Source organism: Panthera tigris, chromosome A1 (genome assembly GCF_018350195.1).
Source record: "Panthera tigris isolate Pti1 chromosome A1, P.tigris_Pti1_mat1.1, whole genome shotgun sequence".
NCBI lineage: Eukaryota > Metazoa > Chordata > Mammalia > Carnivora > Felidae > Panthera > Panthera tigris.
This window is the reverse complement of record NC_056660.1, coordinates 210,393,788-210,413,014: the sequence shown is the minus strand read 5'-3', so window position 1 is coordinate 210,413,014 and position 19,227 is coordinate 210,393,788. Positions and strand designations below refer to the sequence as shown.

Here is a 19,227-nt window from a genome sequence, read left to right as displayed (position 1 = left end):
GGTTCAAGTAAGTAAAATCTGGCCCCTGATGAATGATATTCTTCATATGCGTTTCTGATCCTGATACTGGGAAAATCTGATCAGTCATACCACGTGCAGAGCAGACTTTAGAGAAACCAGACCAAAATCTCAAAACTCACTGATTGGCAGCCCAGCCCACTGGGGAGCTCCATCCTGAAGGGCCCTACGTTTGTCAAGCCAAGTGTGTATGGACTGCACCCATGGTAGGCACCTCTGCAGAGAAGAAACAGTGAGAAGATGGGGTCAGGTTCAGTTTTCTTTGATTGCTGGCCTGTGGACTATTGTGTAGGACAAAAGAGAAGATCCGTGAAGCCTATGGAGACAACATAGAACACCATTAATGTGTAACTCCAATGATTTCTAAGAAACCTCTGAGCCTATGCCAGGAGAATTTACTTATTTGTCTTTTCTGATGGTGTCATAGACATGAAATTGTGAAAGGAAGATCTGGAGAGTATCTGGGCAAGAACTCTGACCTTGGCACCTGCCCTACTTAGTCACTCTTAAGCAAAGAGACTCATCTTTTAGCAACACGTCCGGAATTATATCCAATGAGTATTATTCTTTTAAGCAGTCACCTTGAGAAACCAAATATTTGTTCTGTGATGTCGCTGTTGTGCAAATGCCTCATGAGCCACTTTATCTGGTGTATAAAAAAACAACAACACAGGTTTGTTTCTTTTTGAACCTGAAACTACCACAGTTAGTATAAATCATTCTGATCACCCAACTTGGCTTCAAAAGGGTTTTGATAATTCTCAAATCAAAATCACCCTTAAATGAGGATTTAGGATTATTAAGGCTACTCAAAAGGATGGTCATCTATCTTGAAAGAGGAGACACAACTGTGTGTTGAACCCTAGCAACACATGTCCACTTTGAATAGATCAATACTTATCTGGACATGTATATTCTGGGAGGTTTATTTGGGTAAAACATCAGTCACATTTTTTATTGCCATATTTCTTTGACAGTAAATGTTTCCTTATGCCTATAGTTACTGTGGGGCATATTATATGGAATGTGCAGTATTGGATGTGCTGTGGTCATCAGATCTTCTTTGGAAATGAGACAGAATCTATGGCCAGACAGGTAAAAGAATGGGACTATCTCTTCATTCCATGTACTTTTACTATAAGTCACCCTCTGACATAAACATTAAAAGATAATGCTTGAAAGTGCTATACAGGGGCACCTGGGTGGCTCAGGTAGTTAAGCATCAGACTTTGGCTCAGTACGTGATCTTATGTTCGTGAGTTTGAGCCCCACATCAGTTGTCCGCTGTCAGTACAAAGCCCACTTCAGATCCTCTGTCTCCCTCTCTGCCGCTCCCCATCTCATGCTCTCTCTCTGTCTCAAAAATAAATATTAAAAAAGTGTTATATAAAATTACCCAAAGGAAGAAACTGCAAACAAAATGCTAAGTTTTCTATTGTTTTTAATGCTAATATAGCTACCAAGGGTTTATAATTAATCTGTTACATTGTCAATTTTCAAAAGTCACCCAGAGAAGTAGAAATATACACGTTCAATATGTATCCTCTGACCTTAGGGAGGAGAAGAGGTGAAAATTTGGTGCCACTGGCACTAGGAAGTAAGTAGAGGGCTCCTGATCATAAGCAGAGATGAAAATGTGTCCACTGTCATATGGTAGAGCCGTGAGCATCTACGCATATAGACCAGTTATTCACCACTTGGCATATATCGCGGTCAATACCACACCTTCAGAGTCCAAAAACTGTCAAATGACCATCTATTTAATTTTATCAGATGATCTATGACATAAGTAGTACTCCAAGCTGTTTTTTACCCCAGTCAGGGACCCCTACCTTGAATGAGGCCAGTTTAGATGGGGTTATCCAGTCATAAAATTCATTTCACTGATACTGCTCTAAAATCAGAATGATACTCCTGGGAAAACGCCCCTCCGCCTTCCCCATGCTATATTTTAAAGACGCACATTTAGTATTGGGGTAAGTCAATGTTATCAAAGTTGAATATTCCAAGGTGTGATTACCTGAAAGAAATAAGGTCTGTGCGATTTGTGTGTGCTCTGGCCATCAGCATGGCTAGGTCATTGGCTTCGGAGCCACTGTTCACAAAGAAAATGACCTGGAGGGAAACAGAAGACACAAGGCCTCATACATTAATTTATGTCCTTCTTCCCCAATTAATGCAAAATTGCTAAGACTGTGTCCCAGCCTCTAATTAGGAAGGGGGGTTCCTTTCAGAAAAGCAGCTCTGTCACTCAAGTACTATATTAATTCTACAGCTTTTCAGTGAGCAGCTGCTAAGTGCTAGAGATACAAAACTGGCTAAGGATTGTCCCAGTTGTGAAACTTCTCGACTTTCACTGGCTTTATTCAATGCTCTACAAAATGCCAAGATGGGGAGACCCGCTGAAGGGTATGTAGTGGTTAGTGGGTGAGTGGATCTGAGGACCAGGTTGCTTAGCTCCTGAACCACAACCACCCGACAGGGTTCTGAAGGCTTGGACAAGGCAGGCTCCCTGGTCCTGTAGCCCCAGAGGATGTCCCTGTTTGTCTGTTTGGTGTGTGTGAATGTTGAGAGAACAAGCGAACACACAAAACACGAAGCTCCTCTTGGCTAAGAGAAAGGGGAGAACTGAAGGGAACTGGGTCCTCCGGGCTCGGGACCTGGGGAGCATGAGCTTGTGTCCTTGCTGATGTCCCTGCTTCTGCGCCTCTGTGAGCATGACTGGGCTGGACTTAGGTTGCCTCTAGCCCAGCTTTCTTCATCTCTTGCAGAGGGTGAAGTAGATAGAGAAGCTATAGTAAGAAAAACCAATACCAGGTACTGGGCACTATACATATATTATATATAGTACTATATTTACATGTTATACATCTATATTATATATATCTACAGGTACTATATATATTCTTATATATATATACTAACTTATTGAATCCTGAAGTGCAAATCTTGGCCGACATTTTAACATCTCAATTCAGTTAAAAACCAGTCATTTCTGATGCAGAAAAACATCTCGTTTAGCAAAAAAATGTCTAAGTGCATCTTAGAGCAAATGAACTGAACAGGATATTAATTTTATCAAAAAATGGCTCCACTCTGGGGGCGCCTGCGTGGCTCAGTTGGTTAAGTGTCTTACTCTTGATTTCGGCTCAGGTCACGATCTCGTGGTTCGTGAGATCTAGCCCCACGTCAGGCTCTGCGCTGATAGCCCAGAGCCTGCTAGGGATTCTCTCTCTCCTTCTCTCTCTGTCCCTCCCTTCCTAGTGCTCTCTTCGTCTCTCTCAAAAATCAATAAATAAACATAAAAAAATTGGCTCCACTCTATAACAGGAGACATACAAATGAATTCGTAGAGGAGCCCTAGAGCAAAGAGATGAAAACCTCTTGAGGAACATAGAGGACAGTGTCCATAAAGGAGGGCTGGGGCTTCTGCTAAGTGATTTTGCAGAGATGTGGCAGTGAGGAGAACTTCGAGAAGAGGCAGAGGCTTGGAGGTGACGAGTGAACACTGGCTGGCTTCACCAGCAATTCATAGTTCCCGCTTTCTCCTCAATTGCTCTCAGAAATGGCTATTAGCTCACTATTTCAGATGTTCGATTCGTGGACCAAATTCCCTGTTCATATTCCTGCTTCCTCGGGAAGCTCTCCTGGGGTCATGAGACCCCTGTTCCTTTAAGCTGGGATCATCATACCTTTAGAGGCTCTGGAAGAAGTGCCAAAAGCTTCTCTGCGAACTCATGGGTTGGAGAGTGGAAAAAGAGGGAGCTTGTGTGCCACAGGCGTCCAAGCTGCTTTTGTGCCACTGCGTTCACCTTCCTGGATAAACACAAGAGCTGAGTTCCCCATGCAGCCAGTGGGCATGTTCCTCCAAAACACACACACACACACACACACACACACACACACCAGCCATTGACCCTGAATCTATGGCTAGTTCTCAAATAGTTTCAAGAGGCTGGTTTCATCCACATGTGAGGAAGAACTATGACCAGTAGAGCTGTCTGGCAATGGGATGGGTGCCTTGAAAGGTAATGGGGTCTTCACCAAGGGAAGTGTTCAAAAGGAGACCAAATGATTATCCCTTACAGATTTTAGAAAAGAAAGTCCTATTTTAGGAGGGAGTTTGGGACATAGATTCTCTTCTGATTAGGATTTCTTATTAAATACCCTTTGAACAGTTTCCAAACTAAAGAGGACTACATCTAAGCCCAAGTGTCTTTTCATTTTATTCTTCTAAAGAGTTATAGATACATCAAACACATGTATACAAGAGCAGGCCTTCTTCCTTCAGAGGAGATTCCAATATCTGCTTCCTAATAGTGGTCACTTTGGATGAATGCTTTGTAACTATGAAACCATATCCTGTGAAGGATCAGAAGGTTGGCGTTGAGGGATAGTAAGAACTTAGGGTACATAGAGAGGTAGGACCTGACTAGGAATGCCTTGAAAACATAAGCCAGGATGTTTAAACTTGATCCAAAGGGCATCAATGGCTAAAGGTACACACCAGTTCTGTTTGTTACTAATAATTTTCTCTCAAAAAAGAATCAGTGAAGTGGTTAAATAAATAATGATTAAGTGATTTTGAGAAGTACCAGTTCAAACAGATTTCTTTACTGCAGGACTTGCCAGTGCTTTTATTAGACAAATACATACTATTTCTCCCCAGGAGGGAGATGGAGTTTACAGGGCTTTTAAAACTTATTTTTTCATGGGGCACTTTACCAATTAACTTCTCCTGTGGTCTGGGTTTTATGACTCATTTTAGAAAATTGCAGACAATCAATGAACTCTTACAGTTAACAGATAATTGATGAAAGCATTTTTTTGTAAAGTAAATATGTGAGCCCCATGAGGGTAGATTGAAAAGGGTAAGACTGGTAATGGTGAATCCAGTCATGAGGGCAAGGTAGCCTTCCAGGTGTGCCAGAAAGAGAGGTTCTAGAGACTGGGCTTGGTGGGAACCAGTAGGGGCCAGTAGGAGAGGCATTTCAGTGGAGGGAAAGCTAGATCTCAGTATCAGGTTGCCTCTGGGCAGGGAAGAGTCAAAGATGACTTCACCATTCTTGCCTGTAACACTGGGGAAACTCATGGATTAGTTGAGACATGCAGCCAGTGGCCGCCCAGCTCCTTCACATGGTAGGAGGCTCACTTGTGCACTTTGAATACATGAATATGGAAACAGAAATATTATAGTAGAGGGTTTGATGGATTTGGTGCTAATGTTGGATTTTAGCTGATGGTGGAATATCATGGGGTGTGTGTGTGGGGGGGTGTTCTGGAGGCTGCAGGAAATGTGGGGTGCCTTAATGCCCACTCTGGGCTTATTAGAGTTATTATAGTAGCTTGGCGAGGGAGCAAGATGAAAGAGAGAGTTGGGGGAGGCTGCTGAAAATGTCACAAAATGATCAGGATGGGGAAAAGGGGTGGAGCTGAGACTATGGGCAGAGTATTAATGCACGAAGAGGGTATAGAGAGAAGAGCAGAGGGCGAAGGGAAGAGGCTGGGGCCCCTTGAGTCAGGGGGTCAGAGGGCAAGCTTCAGGGTCAGAGGGAGATCAGGAGAAGCACAGAGGTCATGAAAGCAGTGAGTGGTGGACTAACGGGGACGATGCCCAACATTATTCATGAGAACGTGTAAAACGTTTCACTACTTCGTTTATCTTTTCCTTCCTTCATGTGTGTTTATTGTATGTTTTAGACTGCACCAGAATTTTATTTTACATGCTCCTTAGAACCTCACATGGGACCAGTGACTCCCGGAGACAGAAATAGGAAGGCTGTGGGAGGAATTGGTGAGGCCAGACTCTGGGATTACAACTCACTCCTACCACCCGACAGCGGCTCCAGAAGACCCTTTGCTCCTACTTTTGACAGAAGGACCCAAACTTATTCAATTTATTTTGGCTTGCTGCTTTATTTTGGTCCCGCTTCACGTGAGTTTTGTTGGTCAGATTATGAAAGACAAGAGAAAAATAGGCATTAAAATGAGATAATGGCATCAAAACCAAGAGGACCACGGAAGACCCTGCCGAGAACATTTGTGTGGGTGCACTGATGACCAAAGATCCATAGAATCTTAGGATTGATGCATCCATATGTTTCTAATGTAAATTTCCAGCTCTGATTCCATCTTTCCCTTACCATCCTTTCTTGCCTCATCTATCAGTCGGGGTGATGGAGAGACTTAGGCTAGAAGTGATTTCTCATTTCATCACCCCACACCCCACACACCTGCCCCACAGCTCTCTGAGAACTGCCTCCCTTCCCTTCTTTCTGCCTATTCCTCAGTGTGTTGCCTTTCTTTGGGAATCTGTTTCTAGCGAGGGCAAACACACACATACACAGCAATGCTCCCATCACGTGGTACATGCCATGCTGCCTGGGAATGAATAACCCTTGCCTTGTCAAGAAAACAGAAAGTGCGGTGCGAAGATTTTTTTGTTACCCAGGAAATAGCAGGGAGCGTGTCAGCCAGAAACTGGGATATGCCTAAGGAGAGAGAATTTTTAACCAGAGTTCTGGATCATGAACATGAGCATTAGCTTGTACTCCATATATTCTTCTGGAGTAAAAAGACTGGAATTTGAGGACACTCACGGGTGGCAGTGACCAACACTGACGGTGACAATCCCAGAAAAGCAATCCAGGTATCTGTTTCCCTCATGGTCAAATAGCCATTCCATGTGACCCTGGTGGAGCAGCAAAGGCTTCGGAAAATATGCAGTCGGGACAGGAGGAAGATGCAGCCTGTGGACCTCCAGGACGCGGTCATAGGCGAGGGACTGTGAAAAGGCAAGATTTCAGTGTTTAAGATCTCCCTTTTCCTTAAGAGCTCCACATCTCTTACAAGATCAACAGCAGGTCACATGCCGTGTGCCTGCCTCTCTACTGACCGAGCATTAGGCTGCTGTGATGTGCCCACAAGTGGCTGTATTTGCCCCATGTCCCCTTTTTGCCCCAGGTCCTTTCTCTCAAGTACAGGACATTATTAATGTGTTCCTTCGATCCCTTTCTAGATCATACATGGAAGAAGGAGGCTGAAATATTCTACCTCTAAATGGAAAGTCTTGTCTTTGAATTCCTTTTAGCTGTAGAATAAAATAAAAAGACTTTGGAAGTAAATGTCTGCAGTAATGTCTTTTCTCTCTTTCTTTTTTTCCCTGCAGTTTTTTTTGAGAATAAACAAATGAGGCACTGGTGGTGTTCATGTCTTTAATTATCAAAATTTTCTCCTATACTGCTCTTCTTTGTGGGCCTGTCCCGACTGCTGAATCTACAATTTCTAATCTATGAGTGTCATGTAGAATAAAGGGTATGGAAAAGAAGGGAGGAAGGAAGGGAGGGGGGATAGACAGAGGGAGAGAGAGCATGAGAGCGCCTGATATTTCTTAGTCTGAGAGCAAAATTATAACTTCCTAGTTTGGAGGGAAGGACTCGTGAAGGTCAGATCGCGTAGTGCCATATGAGGTAATCAAAATCAGAACATTTTATTTATTTATTTTTACAGTTTATTTATTTATTTTGAGAGAGAGACAGAGAGAGTGAGTGGGGGAGGATGAGAGATGTGCTCTGTTGGTGCAGAGCCTGATGTGGAGATCCAACACATGAAACCATGAGATCATGACCTGAGCCGAAATCAAGAGTTGTAGGCTTAAATGACTGAGCCACCCAGATGCTCCCAGAGCAATATTTTATTTTGATTTTTAAAAATGTTTTTACAGGGAGGGAGGGAGGCAAACCATAAGAAACTATTAAGGACTGAGAACAAACTAAGGGTAGATAGGGGGGTGAGGGAGAGGGGAAAGTGGGTGATGGGCATTGAGGAGGGCATCTGTTGGGATGAGCACTGGGTGTTGTATGGAAACCAATTTGACAATAAATTATATTTTAAAATGTTTTTAAATGTTTTTATTTATTTGTGTGTCTGTGTGTGTGTGTGTGAGAGAGAGAGAGAGAGAGAGAGACAGATAGAGCGAGAGAGAGAGCGAGTGAGGAGGGGCAGAGAGGGGTTTGTGGACAGAGAATCTGGAGCTGGCTCCACACTGGCAGCAGAGAGCATCATGCGGGGCTCGAACTCACAAACTGTGAGGTCGTGACCTGAGCTGAGATCACGAGTCAAGCACTTAACCGACTGAGCCCCACATGTGCCCCTAGGACATTTTAAAAAGCAAATCTGTGGCACCACAAATGTGATATATGTATTTGTGTGTGTGTGTCTACATCTGTATCCTTGTGATACAGATGGATCGCCTCTTTCTCGTACTCTAGGTCGCTCAGTCTCTGCTCTGTGTCTCTCACACACACACCCATTCATGCAGCAGCACGGAGCAGAGTCAGAGGGTTCAGATGCTCCTAGTGACTTGTAGGTAGAATATCTAGGATGCCCTGGCTAAGCGGCAGGCAGGACCTTGGCGGGTTTTTCTTGAGGAAACAATTTTGCCCTTTCAAGAAGAACCACCCTCTTGGGTTTCCCGAAAATTCTGACTCTTACCTGGTATTTTTCAGGTGTGAAGTCACATGGAGGCATTCTGGGTTTTGTGTGGAGACCAAGCTTGGTCACAGACGTCCAGAAAGCACCTATTAAGGGTAAAGTGAACTTAGGGCCCACAGTTGAACAGCAAACTAGCCTGCTTGTAAAAATCACCTATACTAAGTAATCTGAATCAAGACCTTTAGGCAATTTTGTTTATTTCTTAGTTTAAAAAAATACTTCAGGGGCGCCTGGGTGGCTCAGTCGGTTAAGCGGCCAACTTCAGCTCAGGTCATGATCTTGTGGTCCGTGAGTTCGAGCCCTGCGTCGGGCTCTGTGCTGACAGCTCAGAGCCTGGAGCCTGTTTCAGATTCTGTGTCTCCCTCTCTCTGACCCTCCCCTGTTCATGCTCTGTCTCTCCCTGTCTCAAAAATAAATTAAAATGTTAAAAAATAAATAAATTAAAAAATACTTTAAATCAACCTTTAGTTAGGACTTAAAAACTAAGGTATCTCAATGACACATTTTCTGGAGGAAAAAAGGAGAATTTCTTTCAACTATAGTAAAAAAAAAATCATGGGGGATATTGGAAGAAGCCATCGTTTTTCCCACTGCGGTCCCTCACAATCTCCCCCCACACCCTGCCAGGTGGACTAATCTCTCTCTTCAGTTGGTCAGACTGCTGCCACTGTGGTGCATGGATCGAATATATCGTCTGTGTCAATAGAGGTGCTTTCTAAGCTTTGAGCTGCTTGGTGCCTGAATCCTGGTGCCAATTTCAGTTCCTGACGCCAGGTTGGCTCTCCGTAAACAGTGAACGAATGGCTGTTGACTAGTCTTGTAGAGAATCAGGAGAGTCAGGCGCCAGGCAGTGTCCTATAATAACAAATGCGTGCATAGCGATGTGCAAGACAAAACAAAACACAAAGACCTTCCTCCCGAACACAACACAAAGACCATGAGGACCCAAGACCAGACCGTGGCAAAGCAAAGATGAGGTCAGTCAGAGGAATCACTTAATATTTGGGGCTGGAAGGGGCCTCAGGTTTTTGTCGTCAAAATGCTTATGTTCTAGACGAGGAAGGCAGACCCAAGTGGTAAATTAATTTGCTTAAGTTTGCCAAGCTAGCTAGCTGCAGAACAAGAATGAAACTCCAAATTTCTGGCTCCCAGCCTACTTCTCTTCTCATTCATTGGCCACTTTCACCCTTCCTTTCCAGCACGGATCTTGACCTGTGTATAGCAGTGGGATGGGACAATAGAGTTAATATCACTGTGGGAAGAGACGTCTAGAAACCTTGTGGAAAAGAATACAGCTAATTTTGAAGACTTAAGGTCAGTGTCAAGATAATATTACATGTGGAGAGAGCTGAGAAAATGATGTCTCTTACTCAGCATAAAGGTCTGAATCCGTAGATGAAATGTTGGTATTTTGTGTGGCTGTGAAGTCACAGTCCTGAGAAACACAATGAACAATTGTGTTTTAAATGAAGCTGGAAAGGAAAAGCTCTGAATATGTTTTATTTCAAAGAGATCCCATTCACTTTTCTGCCTTAAATAATCACTAATGTCATTAATTTGCTCTTACTTTAAAAACAAATGGCTTTCGGCTAGCCAGCAAAGAAATGAGAAAAAAATAACACCTTAAGTTTTCTGAGAATTTCACCTTTTGAAAAGCTTTTCATTGTGTCTATCTACCTTAATTACTCTTCTGAAACGGCAACAAAATAGACCGAGTGTTTCTACGAATTCAAATTCCCTTCACTCCTTCAGTCCCATATTTTCCTGCCTGCACAATTGGAGCAGCCCATTGAGAAGGCTGGAAGCTCTCTTGACTCCAAACCTATAGCAACTCTGATAGTAGGCTGGCAGTGGGGACAGAGTTGGGAAGAAGGACTGCGTAAAGAAGAGCCTAGATTTTAAACAGTCAAGGCAGGTCGATTCAGTCATTGGTTCACCTAACTGAATGGACTGTGACGGTGGAGTGAGAGCTCCAAATGGAATACATAAAATCATGTTGGAAGCAAGGAAGGAAGGGAGGAAGGGAGGAAGGGAGGGAGGGAAGAGGAAGGAAGGAATATTTGAAAATACACAATGGACATAGTTCATAGAACATTAAGGTGATTTATTAAAGTACTAACTATGCCTTATTCCTGCATAGTGTATTAGGTAACCTTTATGTATTTATTTTTTAAGTTTATTTATTTTGAGAGAGAGAGAGAGAGCATGTGCAGGCAAGGGAGAGAGAAAGAGAGGGAGAGAGAGAATTCCCCGCAGGCTCTGCACTGTAGGTGGGTGCTTGAGGCAATGATACTACCTCCTGGGGCATGGTGGACATTCATGAGGAGGCTTTATGTCTTTTAAAGTCATCATCCTTGAGTATCTGCTTATTGCAGTTAATGCTTAATTTTGAATTGCTTTCATTTCTTCTTTATATTACAGCTAAAATACCGCATTGTTTTCATTCTGAAATTGTGCATAGTTGGGTTTTATTATCCATGGGTTTCATTTCAGGGCAAGAGCAGGCCCTGAAAAATACTGGGCATGGACAGGGGGCATGGGGCTGCTCAGGGAAGGATCGCTCTGTGAGATGGCCTGAATCCAAGCCCCCATGCAGACTTAATCCCAGAATCCCAGGCCACAGACTCTGAGCCCAGCCCAGCCCCTCTCGCCAACCCTCAGCTCACCCCCGTGCCCCTGGTTTCCACTCACGGCTCAAGGAAGGGCACATCTTGGGGATCCTGGAAGAGGAGGTCTGCAGGTGCAAAGCTCACAGCAAGTGTCTCCCGGCAGGAGTCCTCCCTCCCAGCCAGGGAGCCAGTGCCTGTGGAAGCAGGTCGGGGGAAGGGCTCGAACTGCTCACTGGCCGGATGGACTTTGAGTTTAGGACGGAAGGGGAGGAGCTCGAGGGGTTTCTGGAGCTGTTGCTGCCTTCACTTGGGCCAAGCCCCAGAGCTTCCAGGGCAGGCACCGGTGCCTTAGGGCAGAGAAAAGAAAACGAAGTGGGAGACAGAAAGGAGAAAGAAGGAGGGCAAAGTATAGGTCTTCTGGACTAGTTTTGTTAGTTTTGTGTTCCAGCAGGTTCTCATCAGGACGCACGTCTCTCTGTGAGGGTGGTGGTGGCTGTGGGGAAGGCTCAAGGTATCGTTGAAGGGGATAGAGGTTGAGAAATGAGGGGTGTGAATAAGAGAGAGAGAGAAAGAGGATGTGCATGGAGTGGGTAAAGAAATGGGTGTTGGTATTGGGGTTCTCCTGGAAGAGAAGGAGGACAAAAGTGAAAGGAGTTGGTACTCTTCAGGGAAGGAGAAGGGAACCCAATAGCGAGGAAGGCCCTGGACAACTGTGCATCTTAATAGGGCAAGAAGGGGAGAGCTGAGGAGTTAGGGTGTTTTAATTTTATTATATTTCAATTTCTAAAATTCCCACTTGGCACTCCTGCTGACCCCACCCTGAATCTCCATGGGCAACTATTTCATGGGGTTAATATATGTCTTTCTGTTGCTTTGTACTCTTGGGAAATGTCCATAATGTTTGCAGCAGAGGCAGTTTTAGTTTATCTAAATGTATGCTTTCTTTTTCGCTCACAGCTATTTTTTTAAGACCCATCCAGGCTGCTATAAGTATCTCTCTCCCAGGTTTTCCACTGCTGTGGCCCAGGAGCCCGCGTGCCTGGGCGTGGCAGTGACAAGTGGGGACAGCAACGAGGGCAGGTGGAGCTTGGTGGGGAAAAGGTGTTGGTTCACAAACTAGCCCCTGTATGCGGAGGGCGCGGACAGACTGATGGAAGAGGCAGGCTGCTCCAGATTTCTAGGTGGCATGTTTGATGCGAGGGGGGTCACTTAAGAGGCTTGTCCTGGGTGGCAGCCACAAGACCAGTAGGTCTCTACCTCTACCTGCTGGAGTCTTGGAAGTTTACATAGGGGCCTTAACTAGATTCACTGGATTCTTTCTTAGAATCTCCATGTCTCAGGTGTCCCACCCAGATGCTCTCAACAACACTCTCTCGAGGCAGCTGAAACCTTGGCTGTGTTCTTTTTTTCCTCCCTTAGGTGAGGTAGGAAGCAGAAAGACGGCTGGAGTTGGAGAGATGCCCTTCTCGCAGCTGATGCAAGGCTCTGTCCAAGCCGTTTCCCCCAGAGACTAGATCTTTGGGAAAGTGAAGTCTCTGGACATATTTCACAATGGTTACTCTTCTGCTTCCCCAGCCAGCGCGATGAAGGGACCTTCACTAGGACAGCCTGGCGATATTCCTACTGTAGGTACGGCTCATAGCACTTTGGGGTCGTCCTCTGACTCTGGCAACCAGCGAGTTTCTCACTCTCATGCTGGTCCACCCTCAGCCCCCAGCAATTTGTTAAAGTTACTGCATACGGTGTTTCTACCAGTAATGGCTCCAGTGGCAGCTGCTCCAGGTAAAGAAGGTCTAGGCTGTGACTTTCAGGGTTTGCCTGTATCCCTAGATTTCACAGTGACAGGTCACTCGGCAACTTCCCTTCCCCGATGGGTTCCAGAAAAGCCATTGGCTTTCAGTTTGTCCAGCTTCCTGTTGTCAGGGTGGTGGTGACACTTCCAAGCTCTTTACATGTTGAAGTGGAAACTGGAAGTCTCTGTATACTTTGCTTAGTGAGTCCCTATTGACAGACAGTTGTGTTTTCTGCATCATCCTGGGGTGTAGAATCTTGTGCTCTAAACTCACTGTTTTGTTTTTTTCCCTTGGGATGAATCCTTGAAGAGAGGTTTCTAGGTCAGAATGTATGTACATTATGCTAAGCAAAATAAGTCAGTCAGAGAAGGATAAATACCATAGGATTTCACTCATGTGGAATTTAAGAAACAGAACAGATGAACATAGGGGAAGGGAAGGAAAGGAAGGGAAGGAAAAATAAGATAAAAACAGAGAGGGAGGCAAAGCACAAGCGATTCTTAAATACAGAGAAGAGACTGAGGGTTGCTGGAGGGAAGGTGGGTGGGGGGTTGGGCTACATGGGTGATGGGCACAAGGAGGGCACTTGTGGGGATGAGCACTGGGTGTTATGTGTAAGTGACAAAACACTAAATTCTACTCCTGAAACCATTATTACACTACATGTTAACTAACCTGGATTTAAACAAAATTAAAAAAAGAAAAAAAAAATAATGTACGTCCATTTTAAATGCACTCCAGTTAGATGTCATCAACTAACATTGCACAAGAATGTTTTCCAAGATGTTGGGTCTTTGGATCACTTTAGACTTACAGTGATGTCGCCGAATCTGAAAGCTAGGGAGAGGGAGAAGTTTGGACTCCCTCAGATCTTCACCGTCTGTCCGGGAGTCCCTTGAAATAGCAATTTAAGATCTTACCTGAGGTTCACAGGCAAAATTAGTATTCAACAGATGTTGCCTCTGACTTATCAGGGACTTTAAGAGACCTGTGCCCTGAGTCTGTTTCTCCTCTTCCCTTCACGCAAATTAGTATAATTTTCTCCATCATAAATGAGACCAGAAAGATGAGGAACGACCCCAGTTTACATGACTGGTCAATAGGAGGAGCCGGACGTCAGTTAAGAGGGTTTTGCCATCACTATTTCTCAGATAATGAATTACCTTGAAGCTTAAGAATATGTATTATCAGCTAGGGAAATATTAGAATCTCTCTTGAAAAAAGATAATTGATAATTATGGAAATAATCGGGAAATCATGGGAAAGTAAGGGGGAAAATTATTAACTTGACAAATTCGGTTGTCCAGTTAATAATTGTAGGGGATTGTTTTTTTGTGCACAGGTTCACTAACAATTTGTCAGTTAACTGTGAGTGAACTTTGCTCTTTGATCCAATGACACAGCAGGGTCCCTGAGAATGACTGAGGATAAATAACAACTCTTGCAAAGTGATCTTTGAGCCATGGAGTTGAAGAGGAGGGAAAATTCTGGAAGGATTTCAGATAAATCCAATTTACTTGAAATCTCATATTTCAGGTGTCTCATTTCATGGTGACGGCATGTTCAGAATGCTCAGAATGAAGGAAAGAGATGGTTGTGTTCGAGGAGAATAGCTGTGTGGAGATGTGCTCACATACTGTGACCCTTAGAGTTTCATGCAGCACTGATTTTCTTGAAAAATGGTGCAGAGTCCAAGTCTTTAACTTATTTAGGAGGAAGAACTCTTTGGACCAAGTTCATTTGGAATTATTAGACTTCGTCTTTTTTTAAATTCAATCATTTATTTTTTTAATTTAAAAAATGTGAAATTTATTTATTTTTGAGAGACAGAGAGAGCCAGAGTACAAGCAAGGGAGGGGCAGAGTGAGAGAGAAGGAGACACAGAATTCAAAGCAGGCTCCAGGCTCTGAGCTGTAGCACAGAGCCCAACGGGGGGCTTGAACTCACAAACCGTGAGATCATGACCTGAGCTGAAGTCAGACACTCAGCCAATTGAACCACCCAAGCTCCCCTATTTGATTTTTATTTAATGCTTATTTATTTATTTTGAGAGAGACAGAGAGAGAGAGAGAGAGAGAGAGAGAGGCAGAGAGAGTGGAAGACAGAATCCCAAGGAGGCTCCGCACTGTCAGCACAGAGCCCAACACAGGGCTCAAACTCAGGAACTGCGAGATCATGACCTGAGCTGAAATCAAGAGTGAGTCACCTAACGGGCTAAGCCACCCACGCCCCCCGAGGCTTAATATTTTTTAGAAGTCAGTCTGGAGAGCTGGACACACTGTGATTACCCCAGCCTGCCTGTCTAGACTGTAACGCCCAAGAGGGCAGAGAGAACACTTGCAACACTTCCTGTATCCTGATATAGTGTCAGGCACAATGCTCATCAAGCGTTGCTCAGTAATGGGTATGGTCAAGTGATTGACAGATGATTGAGGAAGATTCGTATTTAAAAGGAGGCTCTTGAGCATCCAAATTAATCTCTTTTTGGTAAAATGTATGGAACACAGTTTTTATTTTCTCATTTTTTTGCATAGGCCACTTAGCAACTGGACTTCTCAGATTGTTTATTCCCTTGAAAGTTACAACTAGACCAAGAGTCTTTTCCAGCTGCAGCTGGATGAGGCTCACTAGAATTTGGTTCGCTGTGACAGTGGTTGTTCCTGACTGGGAGAAGAGCCACCCCTACTTAAACTTAAGCCCTCAGATACAGTGCATTATCTAACTAAGACCTTTTATTTACATCCCATTCTTATAATTATTATTACTGATTGGCTGATTAAATTGCAAATTGCAAATTGATTCACATTGCAAAATAAAAACGAAGGAAGGGTGCATTGGAAGAGCGAAAGGAACTGACTTATCCCCTAAAGGAAAAAGTTCTCAAATAACATGGGAAAACAAAATCTACCTATGTGCTGTTCATAGAGATGCCCTTAAAACATAGTGACATAGGTCAAATGAAAGTAAGAAAATTGAAAAGAAACCCACCAGAGAATTAACCAGTGGAAAGAAAGCTAGTGGAACAATATTAATATCAAAAAAGGAGACACAGAATCATTCAGGATAAGGGGCATCATTCTTAACAATGAAAGAGATAATTCATTAGGAAGATTGAATATTTAAGTCTACATACACCTAATAATATACCCTCAAAACAAAAACTGATAAAATTACAAAGATTTTCTTCTAAAATTTTATTTAAATTCAAGTTAGTTAACATATAGTGTAGTATTGGTTTCAGGAGCAGCATTTAGTGATTCATCACTTACATACAGAACTCAGTGCTCATAACAAGTGCCCTCCTTAATGCCTATCACCTATTTAGCCCATCCTCCATGCCCCTCCCCTCCTCCAGAAACCCTCAGTTTGTTCTCCATAGTTAAGACTCTCTTATGGTTTATCTCCTTCTCTGTTTTTATCTTATTTTATTTTTCCTTTCCTTCCCCTATCTTCATCTGTTTTGCTTCTTAAATTCCACATGTGAGTGAGATAATATGGTATTCGTCTTTCTCTAACTTATTTCACTTAGCATAACATACTCTAGTTCCATCCAGGTTGCTGCAAATGGCAAGATTTCATTCTCTTTGATGTCTGAGTAAAACTCCATTTTGTGTGTGTATGTGTGTGTGTGTGTGTCTTTATCCTTTCATCAGTGGATGGACATCTAGGGAGAGAGAGGAATTTCTATAACCCTAGAAGATTTTGACTTACTTATAAATCACCTCAGAAAATTATATCTCAAGCAGCAAAAGAGATGAAATGAATGAAGCACGCTTTGTAAAAATATACCATGATGAAGTAGAATTCACTCCAAGAATGTGAGAGTAATTTGACTTTAAAGAATTTTCTCCAAATTAATTCTCTGCAATAATTTGTATATTAACTGAGTAAAGGAGGAAAGCCACATTTTTGTATCAGCAGATATAGAAAAAAATTGGTATCAGTAGATGTAGATGTGTTAACACCCATTCAAGATATGGAATTATTAGCAATTAGGAATAGAAAGGAATTTCCTTAATATATCTAAGGGTGTCTGCAAAAATACACAGGGAGCCCTATACTTAACGGCAAACTTTTAGTAAAATTCTCTTTAAAGTCAGGAATAAGAAAGAATATACACTACAATCAATATTGTACTGGAAATCCAACTCCAAGAAACAGACCAAGAAAAACATATGAGAGGTATAAAGACGGAAAGAAGAAACAAAGTTGGGACATTCCGATGACATAAATAAAAATGGAAAATCCAAGAAAAAGTACAAATTACCAGAACTAATAGATTAGAGTTCAATGAGGTTTCAGGATACAGAATCAATATTTAAAAATCTGTGGTTTCTATATATAAACAACAACTTCTCAGAATACAATAATTTTTAAAAAGATACCATTTACAATAGCAACAAAAGTTATATGGTATCCAGGAATGGATCAACTAAAACACATGCAGACATTTATGAAGGATAGGATAAAGTGTTACTAAAGACCAAAGTAAATGAAATGATAAACCATGTTCATCATTAAGACACAATATTATAAATTATAATTAAATTATAATATATTAAATAATATAAATAAATATTTATAAATATTTATATTTATATATAAAATATATTTTATATTTATATATTTATAAAAATTTATAAACCATGTTCATCATTAGGACACAATATTATAAATTATATTATAATTAAATTATAATATATTAAATAATATAAATAAATATTTATAAATATTTATATTTTATATATAAAATATATTTTATATTTATATATTTATAAATATTTATAAAAATTTATAAATAAATATAATATTATTATATATTTATAATATATTAAATAATATATTATTATATTATATGTAATTTCTCCCAGAATTCACACATAAATTCAATGAACAAAATCTAATTCCCAGCACAATTTTTTAAAAAAAGTTGATAGGCTTATCTCAAAGTTCACATAATGAATAAATGGCCAAGAGCATAGCCAGAATAGTTCTGAAGAAGAGAGAGAAGTGTAGGAATTAATTTCCCTGATAACAGGATTGCATAAAACTAGAGTAATAAAACAGGGAACATCAAGGCAGGGATAGATCAACCGACCACCAACGCAGAGTAGAGGTCCAGATGCAGATATATGGAGACAAATGGAGAAACTGAGCAGATGACAAAAGATGGCATAAAAGATAAGCAGGTAGAGGATGAGTTATTCAGATACTGAGGGAATTCATTAGTACAGTGAAAGTTAAAACAGCAACAATGTATCCTTTATTGCCCATCAAGTTGTCAAAAATTAAAATGTCTGACAACCTCAGGTAATGATTAAGGAAAAAATGGAATCTCCTGCACTGCTGATGGGATATTTATTGGCACAGCTGCTTTGGAGAACAATTTGTCAAGTGTGAGAAAACGTTAAGGTGTGTGTTCCATGTGACCCAATACTGACACTCCTAGATGTATATCCTAGAGAAAATATGGCAAATACTTAAAAAAATGAAGCCTGCATAAAATGTTCTTACATGGCTATTTATTTATTATTTATTATTTTTTTTCAATATATGAAGTTTATTGTCAAATTGGTTTCCATACAACATCCAGTGCTCATCCCAAAAGGTGCCCTCCTCAATACCCATCACCCACCCTCCCCTCCCTCCCACCTCCATCAACCCTCAGTTTGTTCTCAGTTTTCAAGAGTCTCTTATGCTTTCTTACATGGCCATTTATAATAGTGGAAATGAAAAGTTGATTAATAGAGGGATTAACAAAAAAACCCCGTGTATATATCCAATAAACTGGAGCTATTTGGATTTCAAAAACCCAATGCTGAAAGAAAAAAATCAACATGCATATGGCATATGTTGTTACCTATGTAAAATAATTCATAGGCACCCACAATAATTATATATATATTTCTATGGGTGCATATATTCAAGGAAAATGCATTTTTAACATGCCAGATAGGATAGACATCTGTAGGAATGTAGTTGCCACTGGAAAGAGGGAGAGAATTTGATTATTAAGATACGAACTACTGCATCTGTGATGTTTTACCTCTTTTTTTTTAAGGTATGGAACAGATATGGTAAAATGTTAGTATTTGTGAAATTTGGGTGTTGGTAAATCAAAGACTCTTTTTGATAACAAAGACTTTCCACCCTCTGGAATTCTCAAGCATGTGTGAAATGTTTTATGCAACAAATACGAGATGAAAAACGGAAGATTAAATTGCAACTGAAGTTTTAAGTGAAGACATAGGATAACTCGAAGTAGCAAGAATCAAACAAAAGAAAATATGGATATTTGGCACTGAGATTTGTGG

At 41.6% G+C, this 19,227-nt stretch overlaps 1 protein-coding gene across 1 annotated transcript in view; it reads right to left on the bottom strand.

Annotated features, from left to right (window-relative positions):
- The window catches only part of AGXT2 (alanine--glyoxylate aminotransferase 2), a 58,416-nt gene that overhangs the window by 30,094 nt on the left and 9,095 nt on the right, over nucleotides 1-19,227 (bottom strand). Inside the window, 6 exon segments of the mRNA XM_015544407.2 lie at nucleotides 141-234; nucleotides 2,039-2,133; nucleotides 3,711-3,834; nucleotides 6,618-6,802; nucleotides 8,512-8,597; nucleotides 11,203-11,467. Of these exon segments, the coding sequence (XP_015399893.2) occupies nucleotides 141-234; nucleotides 2,039-2,133; nucleotides 3,711-3,834; nucleotides 6,618-6,802; nucleotides 8,512-8,597; nucleotides 11,203-11,467 (849 nt within the window).